This window comes from Barbus barbus (genome assembly GCF_936440315.1).
Source record: "Barbus barbus genome assembly, chromosome: 26".
Lineage (NCBI taxonomy): Eukaryota > Metazoa > Chordata > Actinopteri > Cypriniformes > Cyprinidae > Barbus > Barbus barbus.
The window spans coordinates 3,519,778-3,535,957 of NC_136754.1; the positions used below are offsets into that span (position 1 = coordinate 3,519,778).

Sequence of the window (16,180 nt, forward strand, 5' to 3'; positions counted from 1 at the left end):
CAGTCATAGATCGATGATCATTTTTGATTATATAACTGTTCGTGGCTGTATGGTAATACAGGCACTTTAAAATCTGATGAAAATATTTACATTGGAATATAACAAGCTGTTTTCTGTCTTCAAATGACAAATGGAACTCAGTGATGCCATATGAAATTCAAGAATAATATAAACAAGCAAATAACATAATGATGTAAAAGCTGATGTCTGCGACGGATGATAAGCTGGTTGTCCGTGTTTAGTTGGGGACGTGTGTTCATTACTCAGGGGTCGTTAAGAGCAGGAATCATTTAGCCAAGGAGCAGAGATGAGGCAGATTAGTATTGATTCACCTGAGACCAGCAGTCTATTGATCCACTCTAAAATCAGAAAAGCTTCAGAAGAGGAAAAAAAGGCCTTGTTCCTTTCCAGGCAGAAGTGCTTCCTGTTGAACGACCTTCACATGATGACGTGGACATTACTGAGTGTGCTGACTTCATAAGTTTTTATTTATAAATGACATTTACTGTAAATGCAGTCCCAGAGTGTCTGCTTGTATCTGATTTTATGATTATGTAATTTTATAATATAGTATTTTCATTGCTATGTCTTATTAGTTAATAATACGGGAACACTTTACAGTAAGGTTCCATTTGCTAACATTTGTTAATTACATTAGTTAACATGAACTAACTATGAAAATAGCTCTAACGTATTTATTAATCTTAGTTAATGTTTAGTTCTACATTTACTAAGACATTATTCAAATCAAACGTTTAATGGACCTGAGTTGACATGAACTATGAATGTTAACAAAGATGAATAAATACTGTAATAAATGTATTGCTCATTCGTAGGTAATGTTAGTTAATGCAATGGGATTGTAAATTGTTACCAAAAATGTATTAATTTATTGTCTTTTTATAATTATAAAAATGTAAAATTTATAATATATATTTAACATTTATTTTATTATATTAAAGCTACAATAAAACTACTAAACTGATGTCACAAAGCATTGCATTTTAATACAGTTAGTGGCATATTTATAATCTAAATATAATATAATCAAAATATAATTACATGCATTCTAAAGTCTAATGTTTTTATGCATGCATGCAGATTTGTATGAGTGCATTTAACTTTTGTCCAAAGTGACTTGAAATAGAAGAACAAAAGACAATAAAGCAATGACAATAAAGTTGAATCTAATCTAATCTAATCTAAAAAGGGGGAAGCCTAATAATGGTTAGAGAGTCGGACTCGTAATCCAGAGGTTGTGGGTTCGAGTCTCGGGCCGGCAGGGATTGTCGGTGGGAGGAGTGAATGTCCAGCACTCTCTTCACCCTCAATACCACGACTGAGGTGCCCTTGAGCAAGGCACCGAACCCCCAACTGCTCCCTGGGCACTGCAGCGTAAATGGCTGGCCGTATGTCACTTCACTTCAAAACCAGCAATACTGTCAGTATACAATGCAAGTGGCATCCTGTTATAATTTGTAAATCTGCATATGCATTTAGCAGATGCTTTTGTACAGTAGAAGAGTATAAGCAATTTGTCACAATACCAGGAATACTCATGCCAGGTTTCTCACGATAAACAAACTGCGAGGTGCAAAAATAGTATCACAGTATTTATTTATCCATTAAGTATGAATGCAAGATGTTAGCAGATTTACAGCGGTGTCCTGTGCCATGCTAGAGTCTGTTCTATGTCACAGAGGAGATTACATACTTCAGATCTTCTTTCTAACAGAACTGTGGCTTGATCTCTGTATTCTGGGGAGAAATATTCTGCTCCCGTAGGCCTGCATGCTACGTTATGTAAGTACATTAAGATTCTCGGGTTTCATTTTGGCACGGCGAGCCTGACGTCGCTCGAGCTAATGCATCTCATCCTGCGCGAGACACAGACACACACAGTGGTATTTAATGGAGCCTGTCCCCGGGGCCTTAATGATTATAATTAATTTATCTGTGTCGGTGTGATTCGAAGGTGCATTGTTAAAGCTTCCTTTCATCTTGTAAACACAAACGCACCCAGTGGAAGACTCAATTTGTTTTGGAGTGTCACAACGATTCAGTCAGCGTTGGAATTTGCATCCCTACTATTTTCTGTCAACAAAAATGAGAAAACCTTTCATTAACCTTTACGTGTGTCCGCACCGCTGGAGGTCTGCTGATGATATTGCTGTGCTGCGATTGGCCCTCTGCCCTGCGGTGACCTTCCTGCATTGGCCAGGAAATCACAGCCGATGAAGCCCTGACTGAATTCACGTCTGTTTTCATGTCTTATTTACATGCATTTCAGTTCAGTATAATGCAATTTCAGACAGTCTTTGGCCAGTCAACATAAAATTAGCTATATTCTGGAACAAATGGAATATTCCAGATTCAGGTTAAGCATTTGTGGCATAATTCCATTATTTTTCACTTATTCCTCGCTCAGCAAATCGAGGTTAAAATGAGGCACTTAAAATAGAAGTAACATTAATTTTAAGATATTTTTCACTCTCGCTACTAGTAAATTTCACAAATAATTACAAAGAAATGGCAAATAACACACTAAGTTAAACAAGTAGGAAAACTGAAATAGTATTTGATTGTAAAGCTTTAGTAAGACTCCAGTAATCTTTCTTTTATTTACAACTTTTTGCATTGTATTTAGGGACAATTTATGGTCACTCTAAGCTTTACATTGTCATGCAAATTAAGTTTTAAATTATTACGCTGCTGTTCAAAATTTGGGGTCACTAAAATTGCTTAATGCTTTTGAAAGAAGTCTCTTATGCTCAGCAAGGGTGCATTTGTAAAATACGGTAAAATCAGAAATATTATTCAAATTTAAAATAACTTGAATATATTCTACAATGTGATTTACTCCTGTGATGCAAAGCTGAATTTTCAGCATCATTACTCCAGTCCTCAGTGTCACACGATCCTTCAGAACAAGTATTTGTTTCTTTAAAAATAACTTGCTGACCCTAAACTTTTGAATAGTAGTAGTGTAATTTTTTTTTAGATTAAATAAAATAATCATAAATGCTGTTGATTTTGCAATTCAAATCTTCCTTACTAGCAGACAGATGTTTATTTTTGGCCCTTAGGGATTTTATTGTCAGTAAAGAGTGAATAGAGATCAAGAAACAATATTGAAGAAACAGAAAGAGGAAACAGATTGGAACCCGTGGTAGCTGGACAAGCTCAGTGTGTTGGAACACATAGGTTATATATTTCTGAAATGCTTTGCTTTGGTGCAGTCTGAGGTGTCATTTTTCACTTGTTCATTTTCCTCATCTGAGTTCTAGCCACTTTTCAGCATGATCTGTCTTGGAAATTTGCCAGATTGCCCAGTTGAATCGAGGAAGCAGAAAACTGCTGATGATTGTGTGTGAAATTGGATTTGCTGTGTGGATGTTTTTGAATTCTGGGATTAGTCTTGTCTACAGTAAATCTTTTGCTTAGTGCAGTTTTACAAGGGCTTCAAGTGCATGTTGTGTGAGTTTGGTTGCACTGCAGGCTTCAAGCAAACTGGGATAGTGAGGAGGAGCAAGTGAGGCCTCGGCTTATGCTGTGATTCAGAATGGTTTGGTAGCTTCACACCAGGGTTGTAATATAAGGGGTTGCTTTTTCTGTTTTGTGACAAACACTGCAAGTTATTGTGTCACTCAAGATGAATCCATCTGCACTTGTCGCAAAAAAATAGTGCTATGATTTTGTTCTTTATATTTTTGTTTTAGTGGCATAATATTGTGCTTTCTGTGGAAACCTGACACATCATGTATTATGTTGCATTTGTACCAAGTTATCGAGTTACTCGGGTATACAGTATTTACTTACTGCACATTCTTGTTTTCTTTTTTGGTCTGCCGCTGGCCGCTTGGTCGTTACTTTAAAAAACAAAAAAAACTGATATATACAGTGGTGTGAAAAAGTGTTGGCCCCCTTCCTGATTTTTTAATTTTTTTGTATGTTTGTCACACTTTAATGTTTCAGATCATCAAAAATTTTTAATATTAATCAAAGATAACACAAGTAAACACAACATGCAGTTTTTGAATGAAGTTTTTTTATTATGAAGGGAAAACAAAATCCAAACCCACATGGCCCTGTGTGAAAAAGTGCTTGCCCCCTAAACCTAATAACTGGTTGGGCCACCCTTAGCAGCAACAACTGCAATCAAGCGTTTGTGATAACTTGCAATGAGTCTGTTACAGCGCTGTGGAGGAATTTTGGCCCACTCATCTTGGCAGAATTGTTGTAATTCAGCCACATTGGAGGGTTTTCGAGCATGAACTGCCTTTTTAAGGTCATGCCACAGCATCTCAATAGGATTCAGGTCAGGACTTTCACTAGGACACTCCAAAGTCTTCATTTTGTTTTTCTTCAGCCATTCAGAGGTGGATTTGCTGGTGTGTTTTGGATCATTGTCCTGCTGCAGAACCCAAGTTCGCTTCAGCTTGAGGCCACGAACAGATGGCCGGACATTGTCCTTCAGGATTTTTTGGTAGACAGCTGAATTCATGGTTCCATTTATCACAGCAAGTCTTCCAGGTCCTGAAGCAGCAAAACAGCCCCAGACCATCACACTACCACCACCATATTTTACTGTTGGTATGATGTTCTTTTTCTGAAATGCTGTGTTATTTTTACGCTAGATGTAATGGGACACACACCTTCCAAAAAGTTCAACTTTTGTCTCGTCAGTCCACAGAGTATTTTCCCAAAAGTCTTGGGCATCATCAAGATGTTTTCTGGCAAAACTGAGACGAGCCTTTATGTTCTTTTTGCTCAGCGGCGGTTTTCATCTTGGAACTCTGCCATGCAGGCCATATTTGCCCAGTCTCTTTCTTATGGTGGAGTCATGAACACTGACCTTAACTGAGGCAAGTGAGGCCTGCAGTCCTTTAGATGTTGTTGTGGGGTCTTTTGTGACCTCTTGGATGAGTCGTCGCTGCGCTCTTGGGGTAATTTTGGTCGGCCGGCCACTCCTGGGAAGGTTCACCACTGTTCCATGTTTTCGCCATTTGTGGATAATGGCTCTCACTGTGGTTCGCTGGAGTCCCAAAGCTTTAGAAATGGCTTCATAACCTTTTCCAGACTGATAGATCTCAATTACTTTCTCATTTGTTCCTGAATTTCTTTGGATCTCAACATGATGTGTAGCTTTTGAGGATCTTTTGGTCTACTTCACTTTGTCAGGCAGGTCCTATTTAAGCGATTTCTTGATTGCGAACAGTTGTGGAACGGGGGGGTCAAACACTTTTTCACACAGGGCCATGTGGGTTTAGATTTCGTTTTCCCTTCATAAAAAAATCCTTCATTTAAAAACTGCATGTTGTGTTTACTTGTGTTATCTTTGTTTTAATATTTAAATTTGTTTGATGATCTGAAACATTAAAGTGTGACAAACATGCAAAAAAATAAAAAATCAGGAAGGGGGCCAACACTTATTCACACCACTGTATGTCAAGTCAAGTCAAGTCACCTTTATTTATATAGCGCTTTTTACAATGCAAATTGTGTCAAAGCACTGCACAATATCAAAAAAGGAAAATAATGTGTCAATAAGTTTAAATAGTGTCTTTGCAATCAGTTCGACGATATCGCTGGAAATGAAGCGTCCCCAACTAAGCAAGCCAGAGGCGACAGCGGCAAGGAACCAAAACTCCATCGGTGACAGAATGGAGAAAAAACCTTGGGAGAAACCAGGCTCAGTCGGGGGGCCAATTCTCCTCTGGCCAAACAAACCAGCAGTTCAGTTCCAAACTGCAGCAAGTCAGATTGAATGGGCTCAGCTGGTTCCAGTGGTCTTTTCCGATGGCTGTCTAAGTGGCGGGGTCCTCAATGGGGATCTGTCTCTGGCGTTCATCCAGGTGTCTGGCCTCTGCCTACGATCAGGGACACATACGTCATCTCCCGGCGCTGATCCTCCATCTCAGGTGTTCGGTCATCTCAGATCGTGTAATGGTTGGATCCAGACTGAAGTTCTGTAATTCCTAGCTACCATGGGATGTTAATCCCGTGGCAGAAACGGAGAGACAAGCAGAGACATGATTAGCGTAGCTGCTGTTCCATCTAAGCAAAAATAAATTGTTGAACCCAAGCTAAAGAATAATAATAATGTACGTCTGATCAGATATAACTGCAGTACAAGATTATAAGATGCATTATGTGAATGCTTGGCTAAAGAGATGTGTCTTTAATCTAGATTTAAACAGAGAGAGTGTATCTGAACCCCGAATGTTATCAGGAAGGCTATTCCAGAGTTTGGGAGCCAAATGTGAAAAAGCTCTACCTCCTTTAGTGGACTGTGCTATCCTAGATACTACCAAAAGTCCAGAGTTTTGCGACCTTAGAGAGCGGGTTGGATTATAGCGTGGTAGAAGACAAGTTAGGTACGCAGGTGCTAAACCATTTAGGGCCTTATAGGCAAGTAATAATAATTTGTAAATGATACGGAACTGAATAGGTAGCCAATGCAGAGACTGTAAAATTGGAGTAATATGATCATATTTCCTTGATCTGGTAAGAACTCTAGCCGCTACATTTTGGACTATCTGTAGCTTGTTTATTGAAGATGCAGGACAACCACCTAGCAGTGCATTACAATAGTCGAGTCTAGAGGTCATGAATGCATGAACTAGCTTTTCTGCATCAGAAACAGGTAGCATGCTTCGAAGCTTAGCAATGTTCCTGAGATGGAAGAATGCTGTTTTTGTAACATGGGAAATATGATTTTCAAAGGACAAGTTGCTGTCTAAAATAACACCCAGATTTTTGACTTTGGAGGACGTAACAGTGCATCCGTCTAGTTGCAAATTATAATCCACGAGATTCTGTGTACTGTTTTTTGGTCCAATAAGTAATATCTCTGTCTTATCTGAATTTAGTAGGAGGAAATTATTGGTCATCCAATTTTTACACTTTTTACACAATCTATTAGCTTAGATAGTTGAGAAGTTTCATCTGGTCTTGTTGAGATATATAATTGAGTATCATCAGCATAGCAATGAAAATTTATCCCGTGTTTTCTAATAATATTTCCAAGGGGCAACATGTAAATTGAAAATAGCAGAGGACCTAGGACAGATCCTTGTGGTACTCCATACTTTACTGGTGATAATTGAGATGACTCCCCATTTAAATGAACAAAGTGGTAGCGATCGGACAGGTAGGATCTAAACCATCTTAAAGCCTGTCCTTGAATACCAATATAGTTTTGTAATCGATCTATGAGTATATTATGGTCTATAGTGTCGAACGCAGCACTAAGATCAAGTAATACTAGCAATGAGGTGCAGCCTTGATCTGAAGCAAGTAGTAAGTCATTCGTAATTTTAACAAGTGCAGTTTCTGTGCTATGGTGAGGCCTGAAACCTGACTGAAATTCTTCATAGAGATAATTTTTTTGCAAAAAGGAGCATAATTGAGTAGACACAACTTTTTCTAAAATTTTTGATATAAACGGAAGATTTGAAATGGGTCTGTAATTTGCCAGTTAATTTGAATCTAGTTGTGGTTTCTTAATAAGAGGCTTAATAACCGCCACCTTGAATGGTTTTGGGACGTGACCTACCTAAGTTATCTATTTTATCAGTAAAGAAATTCATAAAATCATTACTATTAAACTGTGGGGGAATATTTAGATAGGGTGGCGTCTGTTTATTTGTTAATCTAGCCACTGTGCTAAATAAAAATCTTGGATTGTTTTGGTTATTATCTATGAGTTTGCGGATATGCTCTACCCTGGCAGCTTTTAGAGCCTGTCTATAGCTGGACATACTGTTTTTCCACGCAATTCTAAAAACTTCTAAGTTAGTTTTTCTCCATTTGCCCTCAAGATTACGAGTTTCTTTCTTGAGAGAATGGGTATAACTGTTGTACCATGGCGCAGTACATTTTTCTCTAACCTTTTTCAATTTGAGGGAGGCAACAGCTTCTAATGTATTAGAGAAGATAGTGCCCATGTTGCTAGTCACTTCGTCTAGTTCATGCGTATTTATGGGTACACAGAGCAGTTGAGATAAATCAGGCAGGTTATTTGTGAATCTGTCTTTGGTGGCTGGAACAATAGTTCTGCCCGGATGATAACGCGGAGCCATATAACTAATATCAGTAATAGGCGGCATGCACGATACAAGGAAATGATCAGTCACTTTGAGGTACGATATCTATATCGGTAAGATCAATTCCATGCGATATAATTAAATCTAGCGTATGATTAAAACGATGAGTGGGCCCGGTGACGTTTTGCTTGACTCCAAGAGAGTTTATTAGGTCAGTAAACGCAAGTCCTAACGCATCATTTGTATTATCAACGTGAATGTTAAAATCTCCGACAATCAGCACTTTATCAACATTAACCAACAGATCTGAGAGGAAATCTGCAAATTCTTTTAGGAAATCTGTATATGGCCCTGGCGGTCTATACACAGTAGCCAGAGCAAGAGATAAGAGAGATTTCTTTTGCACATCTAACAGTGTAACATTAAGCAGAAGTAGTTCGAATGAGTTAAACCTCCTGTATCCTGTTTTCTGAGTAACATTGAGAATATCACTATATTGTTGCAACACCGCCGCCACAACCAGTCTGACGGGGCTCATGTTTATAACAGTAGCTTGGTGGAGTAGACTCATTTAGACCAAAATATTCATTTGGTTTAAGCCAGGTTTCAGTCAGGCAGAGTACATCAAAATTATTATCTGTGATCATTTCATTTACAATAACTGCTTTGGGTGCGAGTGATCTAATGTTTAGGAGCCCAAGTTTTAAAAATAGTTTTTGTTCATTTATTTTGCGTTTTTCTGGTTTAATCACGGTCAGATTTTTTCTAGATCCTGCATTAAATTTATATTTTGACCTCGCTATTCGGGGAACAGACACAGTCTGTATAGATTGGACAACGCAAGTACTTCTATCTTTTAAGTGGGTAGAACAAAAGTCATCATAGCAGTTATTTGAGAATTGGCTTACTAGTCAGATGGAGCGTAGCGTCCTGGAGATGTTGTCCGACAGGAGTTCCACTCTGACTCTGCTGGGGTGCAGGCCATCAGCACGGAAAAGCCTAGGACGCTCCCAGAAAAGATTCCAATTATTAACAAAGAGCAGTTTCTGTTCTTTACACCATGACAATAACCATTCGTTTAAAGCAAACAGTCTACTGAACCTTTCGCTTCCTCGTCGATACGTGGGAAGCGGTCCTGACACGATGATCGTCGCCGCGGGCGATGTGCTGCGTACCGTCTCGATCAGGCTCCTGTAGTCCCTCTTCAGTGTCTCCGTCTGCCACAGCTTGATGTCGTTGGCCCCGCGTGCAGCACGACAGCACCGATGCTCTCATCGCCCTTCAGGATCGTGGGTATCTGTATGTCTGGTGTAAAAATGTAAATTAAATGTCAAAACCAAGGGCTCTGACAAAAACTTATTTTATTGACAAATTGGTTTTGAAAATGAACGATACCGATGAATGCTTAATAATGGTGCCAATAATCGGTCCACGCCTAATGTAGCGTCATTGAAAGTGTGATCTAGTGCCATTTTGATGTTATGGGTTATGAAAATTAAAAATGTTACATATCCTTTTGTATAAAAACATGCTGTGTGTTCTGGGGGAAAAAAAAAATGTAATTTTTTTCCCAAAGGTTGTTAAAAGATGCAAGAAACCTGACAGATCATGTATTATGTTGCAGTTATACCAGTTATCAAGTTACTATACAGTATTTTACTCGCCACACTTTTTTTTTTTTTTGCCAAAGATAGATTTTATAATTTTATTTTCAAACTTTGTGAAATGTTTTTTTTTTCTTCTTTTTTTTTTATTTGACCTTATTTGCATAAGGACCCTCTGTCCATATGCATTTGTACGTTGAACAAAAATAATAGTAATTATCTTGGCATTTTGAAATGGTTGAAAGTGTTGAATTTATTGCAAACACATTTTAGCATATAGACCGGCCTAAATTGTACATGCAGTCTTCATGTTTGGGAAAGTCATGTCTCTAAATTTATCCCCTTTAACATTTACATTTATGTATTTGGCTGGACACTCCAAGACTACATTGCATTCAAGTTCACATTTTTTAAAATTCATACATTCCATGGGAATTGGACTTATGACCTCGGTTATAAGCAAATTAAGCAGAACGACTAGTCGGTCACCCTGACCCATCTCTACTGCACAGAATACCACAAAACCCAGTTTGATTTCCACACAGATCATAGCGTCCTACAGAGACACTTATGTCGTGGTCTGTGGTTTATGCTACACATGCATCTGCGAGGCTTCCGCCACATCTGCTTTTTGCTGCTTGACTGCCTCTTGTGCATTCAGAGCAGTGACATGCAGGAAATGCTGTCTTTAGAAAATGCTTGTTAATGTGTGAACAGAGATGGAGGGAGAGGAAGTCATGAAACCTAATGTCTGTAAATCATTTGTACAGCCAAAACACAGCCTCCCATTTCCAAAGGGACTAAATAACCCTGTTTATTTCTGAGATTTACATTACATTCATATTTAATCAATTAGAGATGAAAACAGGATATCACTCACTGAATTAATACTCACATACTGTTATATTTAACAGTATTATATAGTTTTGAATTTAGTTTTATATCATATGCTCTACTGTTTCACGTTTTGGGGAAAACTAAAGTAATACTTTTACTCAGCAAAGACACATTAAACTGAACAAAAGACATGTATAATGTTACAAAAGATTTATATTTCAAATAAATGCTATTCTTATTCTATTTATCAAAGAATTCTGAAAAAAATTAATTTTCCAGAAACATATTATGAAGCACAACTGTTTACAACATTAATAATCAGCAATTACATTTTAAAATATATTAAAACAGAAAACTGTTATTTTAAATTGTAATAATATTTAAGAATATTTTAGTAATTTTTATCAAATAAATGCAGCCTTGGTGAGGATAAAAGACTTCTTAAAATAAAATAAAAAATCTTACAGAGCCCAAACTTTTTATTTTTATCTTATTTCAGTCATTTATGTCAAATAATATGAATTAAATAGTGACAGTTAATTGGGTGCAACGTATCGTAGATGATCCGTGTGATCGGTATGGACCAGACCCCACGGTTCGGTACCCATGTGATTCGCGGGTTAACTGGTAAGTTAACCATCATAGAGTGAAAGTTTATCATTTGCACGTGTTTTGTCTCGCCAGTTTACCCATTCAAACCATTTTAAACCATTGAGCAAAAGAGAACACGTGCCCTGTTTTTTTTTCCGCTACCACACACACGCAGAGAGAGAGAGCTGCGATTAAGGGGTGTATTCCAGAAAGCACGGTTAACTTACCATCAGCTAAACCCTGAACTTTGGGTTGATTAACCCCAAACCTTGCTTACTCGAGGTATGTGGTTCCAAAAACGGGTCTTGGAGTAAGTTCATTCAACTCAGAGTATCCCTGCATCCCAATGTTCATACTATCCATCCTAAATATTATGTGAGATTAAAATAAGTGTGTCCCAAAGCATAGTATGTTGAAAAGAGTATGCCAAAAGTCCCCGGATGGTCTACCATATCAGGTCGATTTTTGAAGTGTGGATCCGTGCACACTCTAATGGCTAAAATTGCCCACAATCCATTGCGCTTTGGCAAAGGATTCGGTCCAGAACTACAAACACGAATAAAAAGGTAGAGAGGCAATACTAATAATCAACATTTAAACTGTTTATTTATTGTTATCCGTGTTATATTTAATCTGCAACAGCAATGTGAACTTTTATAAACATCCATTTGGTCGTTAACTTTTAAATGCATCATTATGCAGAAAATATGAGCAGAGTTATCTGCATGAAAGACCCGGGGCTGGCAGATGAACGAGCTACTTCTTTTCTCTCCTATTTTTGAACCGAAAGCTGTGGTTATCCGCTCTCTTATCCTCAAACATACCCAAGTATGTCATATAAACTGCTTTCTAGAATACACCCCAGACTGCGCCATTCACACAGATTGATTTCTCTTTCACTTCTCTTTGAACGGAAACATACACACAAAGTTATGTTTAAATACCCGTTTTGGTTTGTATTTTGGTAAACACAGTCGGTTATGTCTTAAGTGAACTGAAACAGCTGAGAAAGAAACCGGATGTGTGTCAGTATTAGGTATGTGCATTTGGTCTTAAAGAGACAGCAGCCTATAAATACCTGCAGTGAAGAGCACTGTTGTGTTCTTTTACAATTAATTATTACATTTCTGCACCTGAATACTAGTGTTACTGACTTTATTAGCAACTTCATGTTGTATTCATTCATGCTTGTAATTTGTGTAATTGTTCTTGCTTTATTACGGACTTTATAAGTTCAGCTAGTAGTTTTTACTGTGGTATAGAAGTACTTAAAATAAGCTTTCAGTAATAAATAAAAAGCAAACTTTTTTTGTTTTGTTTGTTTTTTGCTGATCTGAAAAATGATCTGATCCGTCACTCAAAATCCGTAAATATGATCCAAACCATATGTTTTGTGATCCGTTGCACCACTATAGTTAAGGGCCATCTAGTTTTATTGTTAGTGTTGTCCAGTGCCATTTATGTTGTGGATTATGAAATTTAAAAAATGACAGTATATTCTAATTCTATATTCATATTTTAATTTGTGGCTATTTTATTTTCTTATTTAGGAAGTTCTGGAGTCACAAAATGTTTAGTTTCAGTTTAGCTTCCGATTATATTCGTTTTATTTTATTTTTAGTTAATTTTTGATTAACAATAATAAGCACTCATGCAATCTAAATTCATTCTGCACATTGCCATTGTCTTGTGTTCATATCGTTCTGGTTAAGCACGTGTGCGCCTTGCTTATTCAGCATGCATCCATTTTCTAACATCGTTCAATACAGTTGAAGTAGACATCATGTCTTGCACTATAGAACAAACCTCTCGACCCCCTGTAGGTGACATTTAGCATCTCATGTGCTGTTCTCGCTCCTCAAACGTGTCCTGACCTGCCTCGCTCCCAGCAGTTTTGTCTGCATTTACTGCAGCATCCGAACCCCCCAGGACATGATTGTTCTTTTGACGGTTGGATTTGCACACCATATGCTCCAAAAGAGCATTTGCGTATAGTAATGGAGAGATTCATCATGTTTACTCTTCCCTCTTGCTTTTTTCTCAGAACTTGTACCAGAACAGGTTTCTCGGGCTTGCAGCTATGGCCTCTCCATCTCGCGCATCTCAGGGCAGGCGACGATGTAAGGACCCGATTCGGCACAGTTTCAACCCTGAGCAGTTCCCCAATGTGGACTTCCAGAACGGCGTGCCGGAGGAGCTGGCGGCAGCTGTGCTGCGCTCCACCAGCGACACCAACCTCGTGACCTCCCACTGCCGCTCCACCCTCACCGTCAGCACCTCCAGCTACACCATCGGCCAGACGCAGGACATCACCCTCAGCTGGGACATCAAGGAGGAGGTGGACGCAGGTGACTGGATTGGCATGTACCTCATTGGTGAGTGTATTTCTGTTTGGTTGTGTTTTATGATTCTTGGGTTTTGGGGTCGGTAAGATTTGTTAATATTTTTGAAAGAAGTCTCTTACCAAGACTGCATTTATTTGATCAAAGTACAGTAAAAACTGTAATATTGTAAAATTAAAAAACTGTAATATTGTAATATTGTTTTCTACTTGAATATATTTTGAAATGTATTTTTTTTTTCTGTGATCAAAGCTGAATTTTCAGCATCATTACTCCAGTCTTAAGTGTCACATGATCCTTCAGAAATCAGTCTAATATGCTGATTATTAAAAAAAAGCTGTCCAAGCCTACCTGGCCCTACGTGAAAAAGTAATTGCCCCATAATATATTTACTGTTTGTGCCACCCTTTGCAGCAACAACTGCAATCAAGCGTTATGCAAAAAAAACAAAAAAAAAACAAGATGGGGCAAAAACCTTTTCACGGCACTGTATATTGGCTATACGTTCTTGATGTTACGTTATAGATTCTTCAGAATGTAAATTTGGTTTCTGGGTTTTTAGAGCATTAGTACATACACTGAACAAAATTATAAACGCAACACTTTTGTTTTTACCCCCATTTTTCATGAGCTGAACTCAAAGATCTAAGACTTTTTCTATGTACACAAAAGGCCTATTTCTCTCAAATATTGTTCACAAATCTGTCTAAATCTGTGTTAGTGAGCACTTCTCCTTTTCCGAGATAATCCATCCACCTCACAGGTGTGGCATATCAAGATGCTGATTAGACAGCATGATTATTGCACAGGTGTGCCTTAGGCTGGCCACAATAAAAGGCCACTCGAAAATGTGCAGTTTTGCTGTATTGGGGGGTCCGAAAGCCAGTTAGTATCTGGTGTGACCACCGTTTTCCTCACGCAGTGCAACACATCTCCTTCGCATAGAGTTGATCAGGTTGTCCACTCCTCTTCAATGGCGGAGAGAAGTTGCTGGATATTGGCAGGAACTGGAACACGCTGTCGTATACGCCGATCCAGAGCATCCCAAACATGCTCAATGAGTGATATGTCTGGTGAGTATGCCGGCCATGCAAGAACTGGGATGTTTTCAGCTTCCAGGAATTGTGTACAGATCCTTGCACCATGGGGCCGTGCATTATCATGCTGCAACATGAGGTGATGGTCGTGGATGAATGGTACAATAATGGGCCTCAGGATCTCGTCACGGTATCTCTGTGTATTCAAAATGCCATCTATAAAATGCACCTGTGTTCGTTGTCCATAACATATGCCTGCCACAACACACACACAGCCTGATCGATTGCTTCAGTCTGTTCCTGTCTGTTGTGCTGCTGAGAGGTTTGCGATTGTAGCTCCGCGTTTTTATTGAATCTTTACCTTACTTTCACTTTCTGTTGTGATAAGTGATAATATATATCTAAATTGTCACCATATTTCTGGTATTATCTATCAAACTAATCTAACTAATTTGATCGTTCACTTTTAAAACTGCGAGTGCAGCGCATTAGCATTCGTTAGCCGGTTAGCTTGTTACTCCGCGGTTCCACTCGCATTTCTATTCGTGCCTATTATTGTTTTCTTTTTTTCTCGCTCCGTTTTAATTTCTCTCTCGCTCCGTTTTTCACGAGTTCATCAAACAACAGTGGTAAGTGGTAAGTTAAGTTAGTATCATTCATCAATCACGGTGAGTAATGGCTTCTTCTCCTGCTATTATTGTTTGCACTGCTTGTAACATGTATAGTTTATCTATCTCTTTCGGCGATGAGGGATTCACATGTGATAAATGCAGGGAAATAGTTAGGCCGACAGAGAAGATTTTAGAACTAGAGACACGCATCTAAACTTTAGTTGAGGATAGTAAGAATGTGAGGGCTGTAGATACGGCCTTGGATGCGACTAGCTCAGGGACTCCTGTACATTGTTCGGTTCCGGCATTAGAGCCCATGCAGCAGGGCAACTGGGTGACTGTAAGGCAGCCTAGTCGCGGGTCAAAACACCACTCTTCCGTTCCAATCAAAACATCAAACAGGTTCTCCCCACTCAGTGACGCACCCACTGAGAAACCTGATGAAAGTGCTGTAGTAATTGGCTTTTCCATTGTATGGAATGTGAAAATAGAGACACCAGCCACCATAGTCCAATGTTTACCGGGAGCCAGAGCGCCTGACATCTTGGCAAATTTAAAAGTGCTGGCTAATGCTAAACGTAAATTCAGTAAGATTGTTATCCACGTCGACGCTAATGATGTTCGACTTTGCCAGTCGGAGATCACTAAAAATAATGTTAAAGCGGTGTGTGAACTTGCAAGTACGATGTCAGACACTGTAATATGCTCTGACCCGCTCCCTGCTTACCGGGGTGACGAGATTAATAGCAGACTGCTGTCACTCAATGGCTGGATGTCTAAGTGTTGCCCGCAGAATAACATAGACTTTATAGGCAATTGGAGTTTTTGGGGCAGACCCGACCTGTTGAAAAGAGATTGTGTTCATCCCTCCTGGGGTGGTGCCGCTCTTCTCTCTAGAAATATGGCACATAGTCTTAGAGTCCGTACTTGACTAACTGGGGCCCAGGTCAGGAAGCAGACAGACTGACTAAACCGACCGTCTGCTAGCCGCCTCACATCACAGAAGTCAGTTAATTCTCAGCACATAGAGACTCCTTCACCTAGATATAACACTATAGAGACTGTGTCTGTTCCCCGAACTAGAAAATACAGAAAACGTCCAAACCAAAT

General features: G+C 38.8%; 1 protein-coding gene across 1 annotated transcript in view; it reads left to right on the forward strand.

The window, feature by feature from the left end:
- The window catches only part of LOC306846084 (E3 ubiquitin-protein ligase HECW1-like), a 63,310-nt gene that overhangs the window by 973 nt on the left and 46,157 nt on the right, over positions 1–16,180 (forward strand). The window contains exon 2 of the mRNA XM_079379189.1: positions 13,125–13,455. Within this exon, the coding sequence (XP_079235315.1) occupies positions 13,125–13,455 (331 nt within the window). The remainder of the gene's footprint in view (positions 1–13,124; positions 13,456–16,180) is intronic.